A 26,289-nucleotide genomic window follows, 5' to 3' on the forward strand; every position below is an offset into this window, starting at 1 on the left:
CCCGGTGCCCGGGAAGAAACGAGATGAGATTGCAGGTGCTCCCAGCTGCCTTCCCGTCGCCTCCGGCCATTAGCGGACCCAGGCACGGCCACCACCGAAGGCGCCACGGCTCAGGCCCTGCCAGTCGCTTTCTGATCCGTCCTCTGAAGGGCTTTTAAATTATATGACATCACATTGATGCAGCAACCAGTGATTATTGTCAACAAGAGCATAAAGAGACATAAATTCCTCGCTTCGATAGAGGCCGCCTCATAAATACATCTCTTTATGACTTCCTAGGTTGGAGAAATTGCTCTGTGTGTTGGCTTCCTGGAACATGATGGGTGAGGGGGGTACAAAAGGTTTTATATTTTGCTTCTGACCATGGTTTTGAAATCCTGGATGATTTCCCATAGATGTCACTGGATTCTGAGCTTCCTGGGTTAAGGGATCAGTAGGGAGATGAGAGAGTGAGGAGGGAGCATATAAATAATTAAAATATAATGTGACATGTGCTCTGATATAGATGTAAATGAATGGGGGATTTGGATAGGGAGCAGTCATTCTCACGGGAGAAATAGGTAACACTTTTCTGAGGACTAAAGTGTGAGGCAAGGTTCACGAAGATGCCTGGGGCCTCCTGGGTCAAGCCCCTTCTGGATCTTTGGGTTTCTAGCAGAAATTCCAGTGTTACTGAGGCTACTAATAGAAACCATGAATCGCCTCCCTAGAGATATATCTCACTACTAGAGGCTCAGTGCACAAAAATCATGCACTGGGGGAGGGGGAGTTCCCTCAGGCCAGGCTGCGCCCTCTCGCAGTCCAGGACCCCTCAGTGTATGTCTGACTACCGGCTTAGGCCCAATCCCCACAGGCAGACATCCCCATCACAGTCCAGGGCTCTCCCAGCCCAGGACCCCTCGCAGTCTGGGATCCCTCATCCTTACCGCCCACCTGCAGCAGAGGTGGGAGAGGCTCCTGCCACCACCACTGTGCTCACCAGCTGTGAGCCTGGCTTTTGGCTGAGTGACACTTCCCCTCTGGGAGCACACTGACCACCAGGGGGCAGCTCCTGAGTTGAGCATCTGCCCCCTGGTGGTCAGTGCGTGTCGTAGCAACCGGTCATTCTGCAGTTTGGTTGATTTGCATATTAGGGTTTTATTATATAGTATATCTCTCTTCCATTTATTCTGATCATATATGTTTGGAATAGAGGTGAAGGGAATTGGGCAGTTCATAGATCTGAATGTTTGTGTGTGTATGTGTGTGTGAGTGTGTGTGCACCTGCACACAAATGCACCACCAAAATGGCTCATGGATGTGAAAGCTTTAAGTTTAAACATAGACTTGAGTCAAACTATAGCAGAGCAAAACAAACACTTTTTTACAGCTAAGAAAGACCTGTATTAGTTATCTCCTGCTGCGTAACAAAAGACCCCAAATGTAGCAGCTTAAGACAGTACACATGTATTATCACAAAGTCTCCATGGGTCGGGAACCTAGGCACGGTTCCACTGGCTCCTCGGCTTCAAGGTTGCCCCCAAGGCTACAGCCCACGCACACACACACACAGTTGTCAGCCAGACTCAGTTCTTTGCAGGCTGTGGCATTGAGGTCCTCAGTCCTTCACTGGATTTGGCCAGTGGCCACCCTCAGTGCTCACCACACAGGCCTTTCCAACACACAGCTTTCTTCTTCAAAGCAAGCAGCCGAGAAAACACGAGAAAGCGTGTGTGTGTCAGCAAGACAGAACACAGTAGTCACAGTCGTTCGTAACAGATGTGGCATCTTATCCTGCTGGCTGTATCCTGTTTACTAGAAGCAAGTCACTGGGTCCAGCCCACACTTGAAGGGTTTGAGGCCCAGGACACGGGGACCATTGGGATGCTGCCAATCACAGACGGTGACTATCAAGTCAAACCCCTGGATATAGACCAAAACAATGGGAACCGACCCTGGCTGGGTGGCTCAGTTGGTTGGAGTGTCGTCCTGTACACCAAAGGGTTGCAGGTTTGGTTCCTGGTCAGAGCACATACGTAGCTTTAGGATTCAATCCCAGGTCTGGGCACGTGCAGGAGGCAACCGATCGATATTTTTCTCACAACAATCTCTCTCTCTCTCTCTCTCTCTCTCTCTCTCTCTCTCTCTCTCTCTCACCAATAAACATATCCTCAAGTGAGGTGACCCAGGAACATTCACTGGGCACAACAGGCTTAGAGGTTCTCATGTGAAGGAGAAGCCACTGGGGCCTCGTTTCTATGGCCCGTGTGCCTGCCCCAGACCCAGCCCAAAGCCAGGAGAGGAAGGGGTGGTGTGGGGACTCACACCGGGGGGGGGGGGGGGGTGAGGGAATCCACAGCCCAAGAAAGCAGCCACCTTTCCTCGTCAAGAGTTAAAGGCAACAGAGAAGAAGAAAAGCGGGAGGGAAAGAAAGGCAGGCACAGCCTCGGAGAGTCCATCGGGGGCCAGGCACGGAGCAGGCACAAGGCCGCCGAGACAATGGACGCAGCTGAAAGCCCTGGAGACGGGGCACGGACTCCCGCTTCTGGGACGTCTCAGCAGGCTAATGAGGCTTTTGAGGATTTCCAGAAGCGGCTCTGTGAGTCAGAGCCTACGAGGGGCCGGTGTGGGACGCTTTGAAGCCTCCTTTTCAGCACCTTGAAACAGCAGCTGGCTCCGCACCCAGGAGGAGGGCGAGGCCTGGGCGCACAGGGAAGAGCCATTGTGTCCCCAGAAAGATGGGAGCCCGCGAGGGGACTTGATCACAGCCGAGCAAGCCATTGAAGACGGAAGGCAGGCACGCGCCTTGTCCGGGAACAATTACCCGCAGGACAATGGGAGGGAGGCCGCTGCTGGGGTGTAAAACCACGTGACCTTCAGACTGAGGGGTGGGGCATTCCCCCCGAAGCCTGTGACAGACCCTGGAAGGCAGAGATAAGGCCTCCAAGGCCAAACAAGAGTTCTAATTCCCACTGCAGACGTGAGGAAACTGAAGCTCAAAGACACCTAGTGACTTGCCCACAGCGCCCTAGGAGTGTAGGGCAAAGTGGGCCATCAGGCTGTCACTCAGAGTCCAGAGTACCAGTGGCCCAAACAAGCAAGGGGTCCCCTGTCCTCTCACGTAACATGAAGGCTAGAGGGGGGCAGGCAGCCCGTCCTGAACATTGGCCTCCATGCTCAGCTCAGACCTCATGGGCATAAAACAGCTGCTGAAGCTACAGCCATCGGCTGCACCTTTCCAGCAAGAGGAAGAAAGAAGAGAAAGGTGCTGGCCGCCCCCCCCCCCCCCGCCACCTCCTCTTCTCTTGGGCTGTGTAGAACCAGGCGCAGGTCTTTGCTTTCACTGTAGGATCATCCCGGGATGTTGCCAGGGAATGAAGTGGCTGTTGTGCACCACTTGAGACAAGAACTGTGTTTCCCAGTGACGCAGTATTAGTCAGATTTGTAGAAAAGTGCTTGCAGGAGTCGGAGCAGAAGAATGGCGGTCAGTGACATATGCATTGCCACAGCCTGCCCGTTCACACCCACTGCCCCATTGCTCACTGCTGCAGCAGGCAACAAGCCCCAAAGGCACTTGTGGGGGAAGGTCCCGGAGAGCGTAGAGGGGGCCACCTGCCCTTCTTGGAGCTCCAAATGGGAACTGTGAGGCTGATGGCAGAGCAGTGTGACAGGGGCCTCCCGCCTGCTTCCTCTTCCTCCCTCCCCCAGTTCCCTCCTGTGGCATTTCCAGTTACACGGCTGCCATCTCAGAACTTTGACTTCGGACGCCTCTTCATATTGGCCTTAAAGAAGACGGCGGCGGCGGTGACCTTTCTTAAAGACCACGGGGGCTTAATTAAAAACTAAACTTGGCCACTTCATTCAGCGGATCCTGTCGCCTCCTCGGCACCGAAGTGAACTCAGCCTTGTCAGCTTGCGGCAGGCTGCCGTCCCCGCAGTGCAGAGCCGCAGAGCGACAGGCAGGCCCGGGCCCAGGCCCAGGCCCACTGTGCAGCTCTTGGCGAGAGCGGGGCCCCGCCACTGAGAGCTGAGGGGACTCTGTGGGGAGAGGAGGAGCCCATAGGGAGACTGAGGCAGCCGTGCAGGGAAGGGCCCTGAAGATAATGAGGACACACGGGTTTTGGGGGGACAGTGAGTCTAGGGCAGTGGTCGGCAAACTCATCAGTCAACAGAGCCAAATATCAACAGTACAACGATTGAAATTTCTTTTGAGAGCCAAATTTTTTAAACTTAAACTATATAGGTAGGTACATTGTTATTAACTTAATTAGGGTACTCCTAAAGCTTAGGAAGAGCCACACTCAAGGGCTCCTGCTTTAGAGAGTTAGTAGTTGGCAGATGGGTGTGTCCCCACACCCGCTCCGCCCTGGGACCTGCAGCCAGGCTCTGCCTCCCTCTCTCTCTCTCTCTCTCTCTCTCTCTCTCTCTCTCTCTTCCCCCCAGACCCCATCACCAGCAGCCATCAAACCCACATGGGAGACCAGATGGGAGGCTGTTTCTGTTCTTCCTACTTTATTAGCAGTGGCCTTTACTCTCCCTTCCCCAGAGAGGACAGCGGGGGGCCGGGGAGGGGGGACTGCAGGTGTGCAGGTGCAGGTGCGCTGGGAAGAGGTGAGTGTTGCTAAGACAACGGGGAGGGCGCTGGAGAGAAGCGGCTGCCCCCACGGCCAGTGCTGCCTTCCCAGGTGAAAGCCATCCCCGCTCCACAGAACCGTGTCCAATCACGCAGACTCCGTGCAGCTAAGACATCTGGGGAGAGCTTTTCAGAGGCCAGATCAGCCGCCTGACCCTGGGGCCGTGGTCCTCACATTCCTCACCTCCCCCCTTCGGAAGGAGAAGTGTCTGGTGAAGGAGGCCTGGCCCTGGCACTTCTCCCACCACCACCTGGCTATGTGACCTTGGGCGTGTGGCTTGCCCTCTCTGGGCCTCGGGTGCCACCTCTGTAGAGTGGAATGAATAACTTTCTTCAGGGATGACCTTCTAGGCCAGCGATGGCGAACCTATGACACGCGTGTCAGAGGTGACACGCGAACTCATTTTTTTGGTTGATTTTTCTTTGTTAAATTTATAAAATAAATTTAAATATATAAAATAAATATATAAAACAAATATCAAAAATATAAATATATAAAATAAATATCAAAAATATAAATCTTTGTTTTACTATGGTTGCAAATATCAAAAAATTTCTATATGTGACACAGCACCAGAGCTAAGTTAGGGTTTTTCAAAATGCTGACACGCCGAGCTCAGAAGGTTCGCCATCACTGTTCTAGGCTCTCCTCACACGTGATTACTTTGCTGGAGAGTTTGCTGAGCAGCTGCCCTGTGCCAGGCACTGCCTTCGACCTGAGCATGAGGCACATTCTTGCTACACTGCCCCCTGGGCGCGGACGCTGGGCGTCATGGTGACGGAGACTTTCTGGCGGGTCATCCTTAAGATTGGCAAACGGCTCTGGAGACGGCGGCTCAGCCACGAGGCAGGATCCCCGGCCTCGGCTTCTGTGGCTTTCCATGCAGGCCACCCGAGCCTGGGACAGGGGACTCGTCCTGGGGGCCTTCCTGGGGGCCAGGGTCCCCCTTGGAGACCTGAGCCATTGCCCTCGGCCCCTAAAGGGAGAGTCACATCAAGTCGCCAGCCTATCACACAGCTCTTAGCGCATATTCATCACAATGATTTATGACCACGCCCCCCCCCCCCCCCACACACACACACACACGCACAAAGCCTTGGGAAAGCAGACTGTGCCTGGGGAGCCGAGGAAGGGTCTGGCAGGGAGGTCTGGCCGACTTCCGTCACGGCTGCCCCACCAAGGGTATATGTGCCATGGGGCCTTGTCGCCTCTGGTGATCCCGTCCCTCTCGAGGGGGCAGTGTGGCCCGGCTCAAGGGACAGGGGGGCTGCTGGTCAACCGGGTCTTCCTTGGAGAGGGGAGCCTCCTTCTAGTCCCGCCTCTGCCACTTCCTGGCTGTGTGATCTTGGACAAAGCGCTTAGCGTCTCTGAGTCCCGGCGGCGTCATCGGTAAGACGGTGCTCGCACTACATACCGACGAGTTGTTGTGAGAGTTCTTTGTACAGGGCGGGCAAAGTGGGTTTACCGTGGCTCATATGGGAAATAATACAATGATTAATAAGTAATATTAATAGTACGGGAGCCCTGGCCGGTGTGGCTCAGTTGGGTGGGCGTCGTCCCGTGTACCACAAGGTTGCTGTTTCGGTTCCCCGTCAGGGCACATGTCCGGGTTGTAGGCTGTTTCTGCAAAGGGGAGGCCCAGCCTCCCTCATGCTCCTGCTCCCACCCCTGCCAGCCCGTGCTGGACTCCCGGGTGACTCACACTTGGCAAAGCACTTGTCACATGGAAAATCCCCTCTCAGGTAGCCATGGCCAAGAGCACTTGCTCCCGTTCTGGGGGGTAGGACACTGGTGCTCTGACAGGCTGAGTGAGGAAGGCCAAGGTCACGGGGCTTTAACGGGACTCAACCACTCAAGCTCTCCCTGATCTCATTCCACCTGAAACGGTCCCATGAGGCAGGAATCATAAAGCCCATTTTGCTGAGGGGGAAGGAAGACGCAGAGAGTTTAAGAAACTTACCTAAAGCCACACAGCTAACGAGTGGCAGAGCCAGGGCCTGATCCCAGATCAGCCTCCTGTCCCAGGGCTGTCTCCCTGCACCGCAGGTCCCACACCCACTTATGGCGGCTTCTCCCTCCGTCTTTGAAGCCTGCAAGGTGGGCCTGAGCCCCTCCCTGCACCGGGACCCGGGCTCTCAGCAAGTCATTCATTCCCCACACTCCGCGCCCCCAGGAACACTGAAAAGAAGCGAAGAGATAGATGGCGATGAGAATTGTGCTCAACTATTTTTACTTAAGTCATAATCGCTCCTAATCTGAATTTGCAGGAATGTATTACACAGTCTCATCATTCACATATATTGTGCCGCAGTTCCAATTTAGTAAAAAGTAAAAGCCATTCAGAAGGCAGAAATATGTTAAAGGAACCTCTCCCAGGTTCTAGTCTTCCAGTGAGACAAAAGCAGCCGGGTTTTTTTTGAATCAGGGGTTGGTGCTATCTGCTCGAGTTGGGGTGCCTTTCCGGCCCCCCCACCCCCCCCGCCGGCTTCATGCACAACGGAAGGCTGAGGGAGTTCCGCCTCCAAACCTTCCTGTGAGCTCAGCCAGGTGTTGCCCCTGCTGACTAAGGGGCCACCCATGAGCCCCCTCGCATCAGTGGCCACGTGAGTGAACCCGGGTACTAGGGCCTCCCTCCACCACCCGGTCATAGCGCCAACGTCCTCACGCTCCAGGAGAGATGAGGAGGCTTCATGTAGCATCGTAAGAACTAGAGTTCAAGTTCAATTCCCACTTCTGCTGCGTATCGTATGTGACCCTGAACGACGTGCCTAATTCATCTCTTTGAGCGTCAGTTTTCGGGTTTATAAAACGGAGAGTAATGACACTGGCTACTTGAATTAAAGTGTAGTATAAATATTGGATGGCAACCAAAGCGAAGGAGGAGTGGGGGTTTACACACTTTAAGGAGGCAGTGCCCGTGTGCGCAGAGAAGCCTGAAGGCACCCCTCCACTCACTCGCAGCACGGGGCTCAGCAAGACGCCTTGAACGTGAGCTGAATGCGTGGTCCAGCTGGACTGCTGCTACCTAGTTACTGCGCAGTGACTGCGACCAGGGAAACGGCCACGCTAAGCAATGGGATTCCTATTGATTTGGGCTCTGCATGCCTCGTGCACCAGGACACGTGAACTGCGTGGCCTCCCAATTCAAGATCCGCGGTGCCTTTTCCAGGCCGAACGCCTGGCTGCGTTTCCCCAAAAGTGCACCGTCATCTGAGCGCGTCCTTCACGTGCCGTCCTGCAAATGCGGCCCCCGGGGAGGGGTCCCGCGGCTGAGTAATGCTCGCAGATCGAGAGTTTGTTTTTAAACAGAGGCAGTGAAGACTAATGCTCCTGTTGCTGGCTGCTGGGGGAATTGGGAAGGCCGGCGGCCGTTACTCAGACTGGAATCCGGCCAGGGTTGATGAGATCATATTTATTGACCAAAAGACCCACCTCCCTCGCATCTCTCGGGCTGCAAGGGGAAGCAGACGCCCAGAGCCGGTCACCTTTCGTGCAGAAGGTTTAAGACGCACAGACGGAGCTCAGTGGGGAGCGGCTGTTGGCGTTTACATAGAACCTTCCCGTGAGATGCGCCCCAGCATCGGACGAGCACCGTGGGCAGGTGAACGGACAGGCGGAAGTGCCGCTCACAGGCCCGTCCCCACAGGCCTGACGGGCTCCTCCCTGAGCCCGCACTGCCCTCTGACATGAGGGTCGAACACCAAGCAGTTTCCTACCCCGCCCTCCCTTAAAACAAGGGCGAAAGCAAATCCAAGTGGTCGACGTCCATGGACTCTCTGGGAAGGGCTAGTTCAGTGGTCAGCAAACTCATTAGTCAACAGAGCCAAATGTCAACAGTACAACGATTGAAATTTCTTTTGAGAGCCAAGTTTTTTAAACTTAAACTCTATAGGTAGGTACATTGTTATTAACTTCATTAGGGTACTCCTAAGGCTTAGGCAGAGCCACACTCAAGGGGCCAAAGAGCCACATGTGGCTCGCGAGCCGCAGTTTGCCAACCACAGGGCTAGTTCCTCTAAGGTGCACTGCAGGGAGCTACGCAAATGAGCCCACACTGTCCACTGATGTTGCTAAGAGGCCACCATCGGGGTCTGGCCCATTGGTTATGAGACACACCATGGGGCCATGGGGCAGAACCCATCCTGTTCAGCTCCGGTCCAGTGGGATGAAGGGAGAGGGGCCTGTCACGCTGACACCTGTGACTCTGAGCATGCTCGTATGTGAGGAGGATTAAGGTCACCTGGAAGACTTGGAAAGGCCGCCTTTGCTTTACGCTGCCTGTCTGGACCCCGGGCAGGACCCAGTCCATGGGCAGAACCGAGTCCACAGGCAGGACCGAGTCCACCGGACTGGGGGCCAAGCCAGAGAAACACGTGCAGAGTGGGTTTCCAGAGCCCTGGGGGCCATGTGTCAGGAGGGGAGAAGGGGACCATCTGATCTGACGAGTTCCCGGTGCCGCAGGCGTGGGGGACATCACCAGGAGTTGGCCAGACCATGGGGAGGCTTTGTGCAGCACCTACGCCTGGAGAGCAAAGAGAGGAAAATCTCAACACCCTCCGTCTGGTCCACCAGCTGCGAACACCCTCTCCCCAGGAAAAGGACCATGCTCCCGGGCCCACGGGTGTTAGTCCTTCTCCTCACTCACGCACCCAGCCCACGGCTGCAAGCATGCGTCAGGCGCCCCGGCCGCTACCGTGTTGTATTTCTCCAGTGTCGCTCCTACAGACGGCTTTGTGGCAGGACATCATCTCATTTTCCTGGAGGTCCCGAGGGGCAGCCACCAGATTGCGTGTGCTAACACGTTCACATCATTGAAAAACCCTATTTACACACAGTAAACACCGGGCTAGGTGCCTCCGAGGAAATAATATAGTATTGATTAAAACAATGGCCCGTGATGCCTTCTCTAAGGCTATACTCATGGGCAGCTTCCTTAGCAGGCCACTCACAGGCAGCCTCCCTACCTGGCAGCCTCAGGCTGTCCGGCTCCAATTGTGAGATGGGAAGAGGGCGGGACTTCCCTTCGGGGAGCCCTCCTGCGTGCCAGGCACTGTGCTGAGTGCTTCATCTCATTCATCCCCAAGGCAGCTCCTTGAGGTGGATGGGTTATTTCCATTTGCAGACAAGGAAGCGGCTCAGAGAGAAGTTCAATGTCCTTCTGGGGTTGTCCGATTACTCAGTGTGGAGCTGGGATTGGAATCAGGGACTGTCCGGCGGAGGGGCACATGCTCATTATGCGCAGCTGCTTGTGTGTTTGTTTGGAAGGTGAGAACGAAGCCCCCAGGGGTTAGGCATGTCCCAGGCGCTGGGACTCTGCCCAGGACTGTTATCACTGATGGGCTGGGGGGGGGGGGGGGCGGGCAGATCCTAAACAGCTTGGCCTTGGCCATGACCCGGCTCTCCTGGGCTGGGAAGAAGGCCTGCAGTTGGGCAAAGCTGGAGGTTTCCGAGTCTCAGAACTAGAAAACCTCATTGTAAAAAGATAACTTATTGCCTTAGATCTGCTGGCAAGCCTAGAGCGGCGCATGTTCTCCCCGTGACCACACGACTCCCTGGGCTCCGGAAGCATCCACAGCCAGCTGAGGCCAGCAGGAGGGTCTGTGACCACAGACCGAGTGTCTGATGGAGGAGGCGCTGGGCGTGCACAGTGGGTGGAGGGCAGGTCAGCAGGCTGACTGGTCAGGGGAGTTTTCTGTGACAATCACTAGCTGATGTGGGGCTGGGGGAGATGGAGAAAGGTATCAGGATCCCCCTATCTGTCATGAGCGGCTCTTCTCTGCTCCACCATTCACTGACTGTGTAGCTTTAGGCAAGTCACATAGGCTGCCTGAGCTTCGTATCAAAACCAGGAAGAGTCCTACTGCTGTGACTGCGTGGGAAAATGGGTGTGAGTGCAGGAAGTGCTGGCCTGCTGGACCATCAGCCCTCAGTAGAATCTGACCCCAGTCGGGAGGGGAGACCTGGGACCTGCCCCTCCCGTCCTCAGGGGCGTTAGGCCGGTGAACACCCCCAGTGACTTCGGGGAGACCCGGAGCAGAGATACCCACCTGCGTCTCAGATGTCCCTGCCCAGCACCTGGGTTTGGAGGCCAATGGCAGCCTTTGCAGCTGCCGACATCCTTGCTTCCCGTTCGCTTTCTGCTGCTGTCGCGGAGGATTTCCGCTAAACCCTGCCGCCCTGTCTGGATTATGGCTTCCGGCGGCATCAGGGGAGTGCGTGTCAACACCGACTCTCATAAGACACGGGAGGCAGAACACAAACCTGGGCTCAGTGCGGCTGGCCAAGCCCCCGCGGGCTGCTGGCAAAACGCGGCCGCCTAGCCCCGGAGCGGGCAGCCTGTGAGAGGGACCCTGGTCTGAGCTGAGCAGGGGGGTCACTTGAGAGCCCCCCTCCTCGATGGCATGATGAGAAGCTTGAAGCCCAGAGAGCTTCGAGAATGTGCGGCAGATCACCCAGAAGGCCCCAGGGGGACGCGGGCAGGCCAGGGCCAGATGAAGGAGGGGCCAGGCTTTGCCATCAGCCCCATGGCCGCTGACTGTGTGACCTCGGCAGGTTGCTTAACCCCCAAGAGTGTCTGTTTTCCTGTCTGTAATATGGGACTGTGAGTAGGTACCTTATGTGACTAGGGAGCCGGGAGGTGTCGGTGAGTGTCAATCCCCTGTATTTGGAGCTAACTACCCTCCCACATGGGAAATCCCTAGCAGCTCTCGGTGGGAATCTCAGGGGCTACCTGCAGTCATGCTCAGAGAGCCCTCCAGTGCGGGAGGCAATTCCCAGCCATGTGAGCATCAGTGCAGCCCCTCCCCAGGGCCCGCACACCGAGCAGCATCCCCACGCGCCCCACACACTCACACCTGCGGACGCTCACTGCTCACGGCGTATGCACCCCACAGGGGCCGCACACTCCATCCTCCCAGATGTGCACACGCTGCCGGTTTTATTAGACACCTGTGGTCACGCCACGTGGAAGTCCAGACCAAGACCCGGGCTATCCTCTTTCCTTCCCCAGACACGTGAGAGGAGGATTCCTCCGTGAATTCCCATTTTGCCCATCTCCTGTTTCAGGATTCACTGAGGAAGGACCGTGAATGAAGACAGGGCCCCAGACGTGCAGGAACGCCAGAGGGCAGTTTCTGGGCTGCAAGTGTCCCAGGCCCCCAACTCCCCAGGGCTGTTTCTCTTGGGAGGAGAGAATTGGGGTCGGAATTGGGGTTGGAATTGGGGTCGGTCTTGTTCCGTGTGGAGCAGATTCAGGACCAATGAGTCAAAGTTGCATCTGAGGCTGGACTCAGGGTGCAGCTCTGCAAAAGGTGGGCAAGTGGCGATAGAAGGGATACAGACAGGCTCTCAGACCTGAGCCCTCACCTTGGCCCCAAGACTTGGGAAAGACCCGAGGTGCCAAATGAATTGGCCCATCTGCCAGACATAAGGGTAGACAGCCCCAGCCCCACTCACCCCATGTGTTTATGGAGTGCCCGCTATGCCAGGCTCCATGGGAGGCAGTAGAGATGGGAAGATCAACATAGATGGTCCCCACCTCACAGTCTACAGGGAGGAACCAAAGAAAATAAACCATCGTTGCATCCGTAGGATGTCTCATGGCAAAGGTGGGTGCAAGGTATAGGGGAATCCAGAAGAGGGGTGCCCCGTGCATGGATAGGTACAAGGCATTTCTGAGGAGGGTCCTGAACAGATCAGATGAGATGTCTGAGAGGATGCAGGAATGCCTGGTAGAGAGAGCAGCACAGTCCGGGGCACAGAGCTGGCTCAGCAGGGCACATGCTCAGAACGATGCAACAGGTCTGGCCTTGGGGTCAGGAAAGAAGCCTGGGAGGCAGGCAGGCAGGCGGGGGATCATCCCTGCCACTCAGGGGGCTGCCTGAATGGGAAGACGCAGCTCTGCACCCGCCTTCCCCCCAGTGGCACTGGGCAGGTCACTTCCCTGCTCTGCACGCCAGTCTCTTCCTCTGCCCGAGGTTGAATGGGGTGATTTCTAAGTTCCCTTCCGCTCCTGACATTCTCTGACATTTCTGATTAATGCACGAAATCCAATATGTACACAAGACCAGAGGTGTAAGAAAATACACACAGACGTGTGGGTTAATCTAGTGCACACAGTGTAAGAACTGGCAATTCTTTAATAACCTGTGGAGTCACCCCCAGGGGCCCGTCCTGGCTCCCAGAACCATGGGTCCTCCTCAGCAGAAGGGAAGCCGCGCCCTGTGTGAGCTCAGTGGCCCCCGTGATGCTTCCAGAGAGGAGCAGACCGGGGGGCTTCGTGCTGTCCCTGGGGCTGGAGCTGAAATGGCATCTCGTCCCATGGAGCTGCCGACACTCGAAAAAAGTGATGTGGTCACAAGACCTGAGAACCTTCCCCAGGTCCTCAGTTCCCTGCAGTCGGCTTCCTTTCTAAACCACAGACATCAAGGAGAGGGGGGGCCCTCAGATCCAACAAACCCCAACGCTAGAGGGGTCTTAGTGATCCTTTTGGTGAAAACTCACAGTTTAGGGAACTCGGGGAGGGGAGGAATCGGCCCCTTGGAGAATAATGAGGAGCACAGTCTCTCCCTAGAAAAATGCATGCATACTTGGTTTTGTGTGCACATTTATAAGAGTGTAAGAAGCCCTGGTTGAGGTCCTCAGACAGCAGGTTACGTCGCCGGCCCTCGTTCAAACTCGCTATTTTACAAATGAGGATACCAAGGCCCAGAAAGAGTAGGTAACTCGCCCAAAGTCACCCAGATAATTAGAGCAAAGCCGAGTGGCCAGGAAATCAGGCCACCGTCAGCCCTAAGCAGGGCCCAGGGTCACTGGTATCTGACCAGGAACTTGGCCCCTGGCAGATGCCATGGCTCACCTCTGGCAGGGAGCGCTCAGAAGAGGGGACAACAGGTCCCTGCAGCCAGGGGCTCTGCCATGGGAACTGGCTGGTCCCAGAGCCTTCAGCCTCTCTGTCTCTCTGTCCACGGCTGCCCACCATTCCTGTGGCCCCTCAGGAGGAGGGGCCTGGGCGATGGCTCCCAGGCAGCACCCTCCGGGCAGCCTGCAGGCTCCGTTGGTCTCACACACAGAATGCTCTTCGGGAAAATTGCAGGAACGGTTTCCTTCCTGGGACTCTGAGAGCCGCCCGCATCCTCACCCCCGCAGCGAGCAGGAGGTTTGAATCTGTGAGGGGTGAATCTCCATCCCTGGGCAAGCGTGCACACAAGGTTGGGGTGTATGTGTCCAGGATTGAGTAGAACTCGGGGGTTGCAGTCAGACAGGCTCAAGTGCAAATCCTGGCTCCACCACTTCATGGATGAGCTGCAGTTGGGCCAGGACTGCACCTTTCCAGGCCTCCATGTCCTCATCTGTCCCCCCAGGATCACCTCTCCCTAGGACCCGTGGGAGAATTCAATGAGATCGTTTATATATAACACACTGAACACCGAGGCGGCCATACATTTTAGCTGTTGGTGTCGCACTGCCCAGCTGGTCCCCAGGGCTATAGATCCTCCCCTTTAGAATCTCATCCCCAGCTACCTGCTGATACCCCGGTAAACAATGGGTAGAAGAACCCCCCTTCCCGCTCCATCCCAAGTATTTGCAGAGCGCAGCAGGAGGCCTCGGAGAAGGCTGGGAAGATACTAGCTGCCCAGACGAGGTTGTGGGTTTGCCCCTCTGGAGGTTTGAAAGGCAGGTCAGAGCCTGACCTTTCCAAAAAGCAGTTCCGCCAAGAGGCCCTGCCATGAACCCCAGGAGCTGTCATGGCCACCCACCAGGGCGCTTCTCTGGCTGGACCTTGCCAGCTGCCGCCCAGTGGTCAGCAAAACAGGATGAGGCTGGAGGGATGTGACCCTCGGTCCCATTGGTGAAAGGCCTCAAAGGTTAGAGCTCAGCCGGCGGTAAACCAGCTCTGGGGAGGGGGAGCCGTGGGGGAGGCGCCCTCCCTGTCTTAGACGGGGCCTCCTCCCTGTATCTGCCACTGGAGACCCGTCTCCAAATGAACAAGAGGTAAAATCCTCCTCCAGTTCAGGCCAGGCCACCAGCCTCCTTCGCGTCGCTGTGACATCCTCTGTGGCCTGGCCAGAGTCTGAGCCAAGGTCTCTGATGGTTCTTATGGGGAAACAGGTCACAGAAGCACAGCGACCCCCATCTTCCACGTGCACTGAGGCCCTGTGAGCGCCACGCACCAGAACAGAGTACTGTAAACAGCCACACACAACCCGCCAAGCGGTTTGGTCAGCTGGGGAGGCAGAGGAGAAAGACCACTTTCTCTTCAGGGGAGATTTGTCTAAGGTGTCAGCTGGACTCGAATTCCTTCCCACTCTCCCACCACAGTGCGCGAGGATGGGCCTCTCTCCCTCTCCTTCCGCCCAGCCATCCCGTCCTCTGCTCCGGCGGGGCTGCCGGGTTGGAGGGCCCCCCGTGCGGTCACCTCTCCGGGGCTCCCTATGGATGTGCGGGTTCCGAGCATGCCTGTTAGCAATCAGCCCCCCGTGGGGCCAGCCTCGTGTGAGTAAACTTTCGTATCCTCACTAAGTGATGGCCGCTGGTACAGAATGACTCCCCTGGACCTGTTGGAGGTTGATTCCTTAATCAAAGCTCTCTGGCTCTCCTCCGCGCTCTCTCCCCGAAAGGTTATCATTCAAGGGAAGAAAGGCGCTTTGATTTCTGATGCTGGGCTTGCCAGCTTGGATCTGGGGCTCCTGGGAGGTGGTCGTGTTGGGGGGGGGCGGGGCTTACCCTGAGCTTGTGGTCAGATCCCAGCCCTGCCATGCTCAGCTGGGCAAGGCAAGGCATAAGGCCTCTCCCCTCCCCTATGCCCGCGTCCACACCGTCCAGGTGTTGTGAGATTCGGAGAGACCTTGTATTTGTCGGTGCTTCTAAGGCTGCGGGGGTGTCAGCTGCTGCTACACCCGTGTTCTCTGACCATGTTCCGGCCCCTCAGCACGAGGCCCCCTGTCTAGTGAGGGCTTCCATAGCACTTTCTGGAACCAGTGGACCTTCCTTCCTTAAGGCATCTTGAGCAAGAACACGGGGTAGACCCAGCCCGCACCATGACCCTCCCTCCCCTCTCTTAGAGGCGTCTCTGACCACAGCTCCCTGCAGTCCTCTTCTCCCCACTCTGTCCCACACACCAAGTGGGAGAGACACATCTTCACATCCTCGTTTTTTGAAGGCGAAAGAAGCAATGGCTAATAATCCACATCTTCACTGCGTGCAAATTAAACCCCCAGATCAACCTAATTTATAGCCTCTTCTTGGGTGTCTCCCTCCCCGAATATCTGGAGAACTACAGGGGTGGGGTGGGGTGGGCGCGGGGCAGTGGGGACTTGGCAGGCCTCCTATCCCCTCAGTCTTAGTTTTGGGGACGATGTTGACCCCCCTAGAGAAGAGAAAAGAGATGGCCTCTTTCTGCCTGGCCTACCAGCGGGGCCTCTGCGAGAGCTGGGCACACAGCTGTTGAACATCTGGCCCCATTCGAACATTAATCACCAATTCCCAACGACCTCTCAGGAAAAGTCTAAAAGCCTTCCAGGCGAATGGCCTTCCAGCCCCTGCTCCTCACCGGATAAGTAGGCTGCTGACAGGCCGGGGCGGGAGCCTTCCTGGTCCAGCCGCTCGGTCAGTCCCCACAGAGCCGTGGCCCACGGGGTTCAGGTGTCCATGTGATAGAACTGTTACCCAGGAAAGTGTCCAGCTGACATCATCCCCCTCCCCAGGCCTGCACCTCGCAGAGAGCATACTAGAAGCCCAAGGAGCTGCGTCTACAAATCCGTTTTACCGGCCCCCACGCTTACAGCTGCGTGACCCTAAGCGTTATTTAATCTTTTGGAGTCTCAGTTTCCTCTCCTATTAAACAGGAATAATAATAGTAATTACTGCAGAGGATCTTATGATTGAAGAACATAATATATGCAAAGTGCTTAGCCTAGAGACTAATAAGTCACAAGTAATCAGCAAATGGCAACTTCATTGTGATGGTGAATTAAGGGAGCCTGGCCCCAGGCAGGTGAGCCCGTGGTGCTACCAGCCAATGGAGGGGAGGCCGGGCTGTTCCCAGCCCCGCGTTGGAGGAGGGCAGCGTCCAGATTCCATTGTGCAGAGGGATGTGTAGACTCCGCCAAGCTTGGGGCCCAGACTGATGCCCAAGTGGTCCTGAAGCAGGTCCCATTCTGAGCCAGCTGGTGGCCATGTTGGAATGCTAAATCATTCATCAGCGGGGAGAAAGGCCCCAGGCAGGGTCTGAGGGTGGGCACCTGAGTGTGCCAGGCATGGAGTCAGGCACCACGCTTTGTCATCATAGCTGAAGGATGCTGGACAAACTCCTTACACTTCTGAAATGTCCATTTCTTTATTACTAAAGACAGGCATAATAATACCCACCTACATAAGGTCAGTGTGCGGGTGAGACAAGGTGAGGAGAGTATAATGCCCAGTGCTGCTCAGCCTGCTGCCTTTTTTGTGCCCATGACTCACAGACTTGGGCCAGTGGAGCAGAGATTTGGAGAAGCCAGAGGACTGGTGACCACATGGGCACCAGCTTTCCTGCGGGCACATGGGATCCAGGGCCACAGGGACCCCACAGCTGCTGGTGAAGACCTGCAAATACGCTGCCTGCCTTGCACGCTGTGGACAGGGCTATGCCAGCCAGGAATGGCCTGGCTGAAGCAGCTGAGGGAGGCAGGGCTGGCAAAGGGCTATGCCAATGTGGCCCTTGCTATTGCCATAGGAAGCTGCCAGGTGCGTGTCATCTGAAGCAGGAGCCTGTGAGTATGGGCCGGTGGCCACAGAAACTTCGGGGGACTCTTCCAATGATTGTCAACTCCTCCTAACACAAGATAACTCCACATCAGCTTTTCATGTAATTCATTAATTTTAAAACGTAATTTAAGATCACAGCTGTTTCACGTTTCTCTTATAAGAATTTAATTGGTATGCAATAGCACAGTTAATTAAATACAAATCAATAGTTTAAAACAACTAATTGATTCTTAATATGAACAGGGAGGAAAACTTAGTTCTGATATAATTAACTCCTATTAAATAAGCAATGAAATAGCAATTACGTCTTTACAACAATGTAAAGTTTATGGGTCCTTTAATAAACTTACAACCAGCAAGCAATGAGAGTCAAAAATTATGAAACAGGTATTATTGGGCTATTAAACATTTACCACTCGCCCTAAAGGGCCAGGGCTGTGTACCAGTGCCCGTCGGGATTGCTAAACCTGGGTTCCGCCCCTCTCAGGGTCTGTGCTATACAGGTTCATCAGAAAACTGGTCTTCCCATGATGCGTGGGCAGCATCATTGCCTGGGATGTGAGTACTTAGGCTGCAAACAGGACTAGGCAGAACCAGCACAGTTTAGCGGCATGCAGGTCAGAACTTGGCAAACATGAGACCGGCATCCTTGGGCGAGGCATCGCTGGACGACCGCCTGGGAGCGAGGGAAGGACAGCCAGGAAGGCCAAACCCGTCGTGATCCGTGGCATTGGCAGCCCCGGGATTCCAGGCCTCCCCTGAGAACTGAGCCAGAAATCAAACCTGGATCGGGGCCTGAGCACGCCTCCCTACCAGTGCTCCGGCCTTGAATGGTCACGTTACTTCTCCGTGCCTCCGATTCTGAGACCAAAAGGAGGGAACTCATTTCTGCCTTGCCTGTCGCAGAGCTACTGTGAGTGTCTAATGAGAGAGTGACTATGACAGCATCAGGAGAAAATAAGTCATTTCACAAAAGTTGAAGCAATACCACAGTATCGCCGTTATTACTAATAAGAACTTTAAAACCCCGAGGCTAGGAGAAAAGGCCCATCCGCACCCTCAGAAACTAAAGGAAAAGCCGTTCCATTTTCAAAGCTTTTTATTCCCCTCAGGAGGAAAGTCTCGCGTCTCTTCGACTCCTGTTCCGATGAATTACAATCTTCATTCGTTTCACCGCCCTCTCTCCCTCGCCCAATCCACTGGGCCCCATATCAGCCCCCTGATTCCATTCCAACCTGGGCAGAAAACTGATCGCTGCCCAAGATTTTCACGCTGGCCCTTTCATTAAATCAGCAGGACTGTGCCTGGGACCGGGGGCTCAGAGGTAATTTTTGGTTTTGTTTGTGTGTGTGTGTATGTTTTTTTAAAGGCACAGCCCAGACCTTCTGTCGCTCACAGCCTAGAGTCCAGGAGGCCCTGGGATGAAATCTCTCCTTCTCCCTTAGAAACACACTCTTTCCTAATCCATGTTTCCTTGCTCGGCAGTATTTCCCAAACCTTTGTTCTCTTCACACAGCGCCCTCCACACCCCCGTCTGCAGGTGGCCCTGTACTTCTTCGCTGTGACTTTTATTTTAAGGCGGGACAACTCGCTTCACGTGAATCATTTGCCACCTTCAGTGTCTCTGATGATTTGCTACTGATAAGTGCTCGGCCGAAGTCCACAGCCCCCACGTCCACGTGGAGAAGACTCCAACATCTTGCCTCTCTAAAAGGGGCATCTGTGCCCGGCCAGCGTGGCTCCGTGGTTGAGCATCAACCTATGAACCAGGAGGTCACAGGAGTTCACTTCCCAGTCAGGGGACGTGCCCCGGTTGTGGGCTCGATCCCCAGTAAGGAGTGTGCAGGAGGCAGCCGATCAATGATTCTCTCTCATCACTGATGTTGCTATCTCTCTCTCTCTCTCTCTCCCTTCCTCTCTGAAATCAATACAAATAAATATATTTTTAAAATACATAAATAAATAAAATGGGCGCCTGTGACCTGGCTCCACCCTCGGTCCCAGTGCGGGGTGACAGGGAAGGTGGCAGGCTGGAGGCTGGCCGAGCTCACACCGTGCAGCTCCCTGTGCTTCCTGTCCCATCTGGGCATCTCTCCCTTCGTAGCCTGGTTAGTCGGGCCTGGCGGAGTTTCCCTGAGTCAAAGCAGTTAGTTCCTGCTTCCGGGGTTCTCACCCGGGTTCCCGATTCGCCTCCCCTCCCCCATTCCAGCCCTGCTGGTGCTTCCTCCCTTGGACCCAGTGGCCTCTAGTGTTCCTCTGGCAAGCCTCCCGGAAGCAATCCCAAATGGATGGCTAGCTACTTCCCACTTCCCTAAGCCTCCAACCTGCTTGCTTTTGCAAAGACCCCAGTGGCTTCTCCCCACTTCTCAATAAAGACGAGGCCAGAGAGCCCTCTCCCTTAACAAATTCCTGCAGTGTGCTTATCAGCGCCTTGTAGTGTAGCTTCCTCCGTAATTAAGACTAACCCACACGTGTCAAATTAAATGAGCCAGATACATTGAGAAATTGCCTCGCCCTCCATTTCTTTTCTTCATCAAGTGGTGGTGGTGGTGGTGGTAGTGTGTGTGTGCGTGTGTGTGTGTGCGTGTGTGTGTGTGTGTGTGTGTGTGTATGTGTGTTACTTTTTTTCCTGGTCATTTGCAAAACTCAAACTTGGTCAGTGAGGCTCTTACTTCAAACAACTGGACATGCAACCACTCTGGGGGCAGCCTACTATGTTGACATCAGATGGATTGAGCTGGGGTGGCAGCGACAGCCTACAGCAAGCATGTCAGACTCGTTTATTTGGCCCGTGTTAGTCTCTGAGTTTGACATACTTGGCCCACAGGGATCATCTGGATTCCACAGGTTGCCCCACACTCTACATTTTTAGGAAAATTACACCTGCTCCATTTCCCTGGGAACTTAAGGGACTTTCCAAAAAGACATACAAAAAAATGGCCTAAATCCATCCAGCACCTCTGCCCCCAGGCCTCAGTGCTCCCCCGGTCGCCTTTTGGGCTCAGTGCAGAAACTCAGACTCCCTCTTTCATTAGCAGCCGCTGCTGATGTGCTGGAGGTGGACATACGAAGTCACCGGCAACGAGATTAAGAACTGTAGCAATTGTACGGCTTCGATGGTGAACAATCGCATTGCACTTGCAATGGACGGGCTGCCTCTCGTCAGCGTGCTGCGGTTTCAATACCGTCTCGGGCAAGAGGCTATTTATTGTTCCGGGGGGCTCAGCGCCTCCTCACAGCTTGTACTTCCGCCGTCCCCCTCCTGGCATGCTGCATTCCTGCCTCTTGAAGGCTGTGGTTAGGAAGGATCCACAAATACTGTAAGTAAACATCAAAGAGGCTTTGATCCTCCTGCCCTCGATATAGCAGGAGCCCCCGAAGAAAGAGCCAGGGCCTTGGATGAGGGAACTTAACACCGTCAATTTGGGTGCCTGAGATGTGAGGCTGTTTGAAGTGAGGGCGGATTGGCCGCGCCTTCCGAGGAGGGACCGTGGCAGGAAAGGAAAAGAGGCGAGTGCCTTTGGATAAGGCACGCTCAGGCCTGCCTCTCTGGCTCTTTCCTGAGAGTCAATAATCCCCTTTAAAGAATCAGGAGATCAAAGCCGGGGACCTCCCTGGGCCATGGCATTCAGCCACCGCCTGCCACGCTTTGTTTTCCCCCCAGGGCAAGAACCGCCAAGCTTGACTCCTCTGTCTCTCTTGGGCCCTGGGCTCCCTTTCATCCTGCTGATCTGCTGGGGGAGGGGGTGCTGGGCCACAGAGGTGGCTGGAGACACGGGGGAGAGGAGGAGTCCAGCCTGCCTCCGCTCCAGCCGCCTGCAAACACCCAGTGTTTGGGGAGAAGTGGCTGCACACACCGCTCTGTGGGAGGTCCTTCTCTGAGAAACAGGCAGGGAGCGCCTGGGTAAGGAGAGGCTGGCAAGGCCCCGGAGAAGGTGCAGTCACACTCCGCCTTCCAGAAACCATGCCCCTTATTCATTCCCCCCATTCGTGGCGGCTGTCGCATTTGTAGGACTTCTGAACAAAGAGGTAGGGGTGGCGAGTCTAAAAGAATCATGGGGCCCTAGTTTGTCTCAGTGGATAGAGTGTCAGCCTGTGGCATGAAGGGTCCCAGGTTTGATTCCGGTCAAGGGCATGTGCCTGGGTTGCCAGCTCAATCCCCAGTAGGGGGTGTGCAGGAGGCAGCTGATCAATGAGAGCTCATCATTGATGTTTCTATCTCTCTCCCCCTCTCTCTCCCTCTCTGAAATAAATATTATATATATATATAATAGAACAATATATAATATATATTTACATATTTAATATATATTATATATTGTTCTATATATAATATTTATATATATTTATATATTTAATATATATATATAATAAAACAATAAAATGAATAATGATATGTACCTCATAGGGTTGTGAAAACCAAATAAGGAATTCAACGGCTTACAATTATGCTTGGACCAGAGTGGGTGCAATGTAAAGGCTTGTGAAACAACTCAGTATATAAGAGCTGCAAGTGCCACATCCCCTGCAAAAGGGGTTCTCGGATCCCGGCCCTGCTCCCGGCTCACCCACCTCTGTTTCTCTTCCAGAGCTGGGCCTCCAGAAGAGAGGATGCTGTCTCGTGCTGGGCTACATGGCCAAGGACAAGTTTCGGAGAATGAATGAAGGTCAGTGGGAACCCGCCTACCCTCTCAGGGGTAATGTGGGGGAGGAAACTATGCCCTACAGCTACAGGACCAAGAAAAGGAACCTGGGGCATCTAGAAAGGACAGCGGGCAGATCAGTTCAATTTCCACGAAGCTATTCATAGAGTAACGTGGAGAGGAGCCGCTCGTGCCTGAAACACAGTATGCTGACGCTACAGCACTTTTCCTTATAGGCTATTTTTCCTCTTCCCTTACTGTCCCCTGCTTCTCTTCCTCCGGCTTCCCTGCCTTTTATTTCCCAACCACCCACCTGTTGCAATTAAATCTGCTTCTATCATCTTTCCTACTCCAGGCCTCTTGACCTTTCTCCTCAGTCACTTACGTTTGTTAAATGCCGATTGAATGAACAGCACCTGACGGGGCACTTCGGATGATACTAAAAGAAAATAAGGCCAAGTGTTTACACTTGCAAGCCTGCCCCGCTTGCCCAGCTCCATCCCCCCTACGCCTCCCACTTACTCATCAGCCTTCCTCTTGCTCCAAATCTTTCCTCGGAGGCTGGACAGGGCCACAGGAAGCTTGGGAAAGGCACTGACATGGACGTGGAGGCTGGGGTGTGGAAGGCGTGCTGTCGCTCATGGGCTTGCTGTCTTAAAGAGCCAGTCCCCTCCTCCCCGGCCATCTGTCTCTGCGAGCTAATAACCCTTTCCATCAGATGCCACAGACTGTTTGTCCGGATTCAAAAGTAGATCAACAATGGCTGGGGATGCCATTTATTCATTAACGTCAGACACATGAAGCCCTGGCCTGCGGCCAGCCCAGCTTGCTGTGAGCTGGGCCCCTCCTCTCCCGACGCCCTGGGCTCCCTTCCAGGCATGGGGGAGGCGACTCACCTGTACCGTCTCTGTTCCCAGAGCTGGGCCATCCATAGCACAGTTCCGGGGCACTCCTCAGTGCTCTTCGGCGGGCTCTCCTCCACCCAGAGTCCATGGCACCCACACCCCCTTACGCTCCCCAAACTTAAGGCCTCGTCAGCTATAGGTTCATCACCAGCACCCATCGTGGTGACAGTGTGACAAGAGGCAGGCCAGCACAATAAGCACGAGGGGTATGGCCTCCCCATTTTGCTACCTGACTGTATAAGAGGGCAGCAGCACCAAGAGGCCACCTCCCAATTTTGGGAGCCCCAGGGCTGAGCCCCCGGGGCTGGGATTGTCTGCGGTTCTAGTCCAGCGGTTCTCAACCTGTGGGTCACGACCTCTTTGGAGGTCAAACGACCCTTTCACAGGGGTCGCCTAAGACCATCGGAAAACACATATATAATTACATATTGTTTTTGTGATTCATCACTATGCTTTAATTATGTTCAATTTGTGACAATGAAAATACATCCTGCATATCAGATACGTACATGACGATTTCTAACAGTAGCAAAATTACAGTTATGAAGTAGCAACGAAAATAATTTTATGGTTGGGGGTCACCACAACACGAGGAACTGTATTAAAGGGTTGCGGCATTAGGAAGGTTGAGAACCACTGCTCTAGTCAGTCTCCCTTCCTGGCTTTCTCTTGCTCAGCCCACCCTCTACCCTCCCAACAGAGCCTTCATGAGAGCACTAGGAGGTAGCTTCTCATCTGTGGGGACTGAGGGGGGTGCCTCTGTCCGTGGTGCTGAATAGACAGACACAGGCTCTTGCTGGCGATGCCCATGAGAGAAGCTGAAGGGACAGAGACAGGGGAAGCCAAAAAGGCCCGAGCTGGGCTGGATTTGAAACCTCAAGCTCTGGGCGTCTGACCAAGGAGAAGGATAGTGACTCTTGATCCTGGGGCCTTCAAAGAATCCTATCACGTGACTCATAAGCAGGATTTGACTCCCCGCACCTTGCATGGGCTGCTATCACAAAGCACAACAGACTGGGTGGCTTAAACAACAGAAGATTATTTTCTCACAATTCTGGAGACAGAGTCCGAGATCAGGGTGCCAACATGTCAGGTTCTTGTGAGAGCCCTTTTCTTGGCCCACAGGCGGCCACCTTTCCACTGTGTCCGAGAGAGAGAGAGAGAGAGAGAGAGAGAGAGAGAGAGAGAGAGAGAGAGCCCTCAGGTGTCTCGTCTTATGAAGATAACAATCCCATCGGATCAAGGCCTCCCCCATATGACCTCATTTAGCCTGAATCACTTCTGTAAAGGCCCCTCTCCAAGTATAGTCCTATTTGGGGCTGGGACTTCAGCACATAAATTGGGAGAAAGGGGGACCCAATCCATGGCAAGGAGTCTGGATGCCTTTGTCATAGCAGAAAGGAACAGTGGGAATACTCTGGCCCAGGAATTTGGAAAATGGTCAGAAAAAAAGGAATTCAGCATTCAGTAGAGAGGCACTTTTTAGAAATTGCTAAGGTAAAGAAGGAATGGAGGGAGTCAGGGAGGACTGGACGAGGACCCAGGGACAAGACCAGGACCGGTGACGTCTGAGGACAGTTAGTCTTACTTTGTGCAGCATATTTAAAGTTTTTTCTTTTTAAAATGGGAAGATGCCAAAACAATATCTATTCTCTTTGAGCCCGCCGCCCACCTCTAAACACATACAATCTGCACAAATGTGTTATTACTTTCAACTGATTACGGTTGGCTTGGTTAACAATGATAGACCCCAGGCGCCTTACTCCAACCTACACCCCCCCCCCCCGGAGATGACTAATTGAGAATCAAGCAAGATACTCAGAATGAGGGAGGCAGCAAGGCATCACTAATGGCTTGGGCAGCCAACACCTCACCTCTCTCTCTCTCTCTCTCTCTCTCTCTCTCTCTCTCTCTCTCTCGGCTCTCACCCCTCCCAAGTGCCCCAACACACACATCTATGCACATGTTCACACACAACCACACACACGTAGCTGCTGCTATTTCTGGATAAAGAAGGAGATGGGAGGGAGGGGGACTAACCAGCTAAACCATCACGTGTGAATGGTTACAAATCTCAACTAACCAGGGGACAGGATAGGAAGGGGTGAGACCGTGGGCAGAAGAGGAGATGCATGAGGTGGGTCACCCTCGGCTTTGGACGGCGGAGAAACAGGAGGGACCTGGAGGGGTGGGCAAGGCTCCCCTGCTCCCATTCTGGACAGTCTTGCCGCATTATACATTTTTTTCTCTTTCTAAAACTCACGTGCCCAAACTCCAACACGTCTGCAGATAAGAAAAGGCATGGCAAGCCTGGGGAGCTGTTTTATAGTTTATAATTATCTTGTACCAATACTGAAAATAATTATAACTTCCACATATTAATAATTGAACTGGAATAGCAGCCATGACATAGCTCAAGAAATAGAAATCGCTGTCCAAGCTGCACCATACACCTTGGTATTAATGGAGCCATTGGTAAAAACAGTAAAAAATAATTATTTTTTCTCCCGGACGCTGGAATCAGTGAGATATTAGAACAATTAGCTGCTGCTTCCATTAAAGATAAGGTGGTGATCATTATATTTCTAATTTAGAAGAGACATAAAAGCCTTACTTGTACTGTATTAGAGTGTATTTGTTCTGTTTAACAGTATTTCGTAGGGTGTCTGTCACCTGGGGAGAAGTGGTCTCCTATTTTATGTCTCCTTGTTAATCTGGTATCTTTTCCTTTTCTTCTCCCTCCACTCCTCCTCCCTCCTCCTCACTACTCCCCCCGCCCCCAAAAAAATAACAGCTTGAGAAAAATAATGAATGAACAGGAGCTTTATAGATTGGGGATTTATCATAAGCTAAAGTAATCGCAATTGGTGCGATTCAACTACACAAAGCAATAAAGAGAAAACACGATTCAAAGATCGTTTGAGGAAGCATGTGATAGTAGATGAGAGTTGCTTTATTGGGGGGGGGGGGTGCTTAGAAGCCTGCTTGGATAGAAGGTGCAACATCTGCAGGAATGGAGGTGGCTAGCACTATGTGGTTTCTGTGTGTGTGTGTGTGTGTGTATGTGTGTGTGTGTGTGTTCTTTCCTGTTTGGACTCAACACATCTGCGGCATCAAATGGAGATTTGAACAAAAATTAATGGAGGGTAGACAAGGCAGGAGGAAATAAAACCAGGCCAGGCATAAGAACTCAAGTTTGTTTGACCTCATAGTCTTCATGTGATTAAGTACATGGTGCTTTAAATGGGAACTGCTGGAAGGAGATCATTTATTTATTCATAAAACAGTCCTTGAATGCCTACGAGCAAAATAATATCAATTTGAGATCTAGCCGGTTTGGCTCTGGATAGAGTGTCGGCCTGCGGACTGAAGGGTCCCAGG

At 53.8% G+C, this 26,289-nt stretch overlaps 1 protein-coding gene across 2 annotated transcripts in view; it reads left to right on the forward strand.

Moving 5' to 3' along the window:
* Nucleotides 1-26,289, forward strand: part of KIRREL3 (kirre like nephrin family adhesion molecule 3) — a 456,015-nt gene that overhangs the window by 336,305 nt on the left and 93,421 nt on the right. For both annotated transcript variants that reach the window (XM_036354300.1, XM_036354301.1), the window contains exon 2: nt 21,950-22,027. In XM_036354300.1, coding sequence (XP_036210193.1) covers nt 21,950-22,027 — 78 coding nt within the window. The remainder of the gene's footprint in view (nt 1-21,949; nt 22,028-26,289) is intronic.

This window comes from Myotis myotis, unplaced genomic scaffold, assembly GCF_014108235.1.
Source record: "Myotis myotis isolate mMyoMyo1 unplaced genomic scaffold, mMyoMyo1.p scaffold_m19_p_20, whole genome shotgun sequence".
NCBI lineage: Eukaryota > Metazoa > Chordata > Mammalia > Chiroptera > Vespertilionidae > Myotis > Myotis myotis.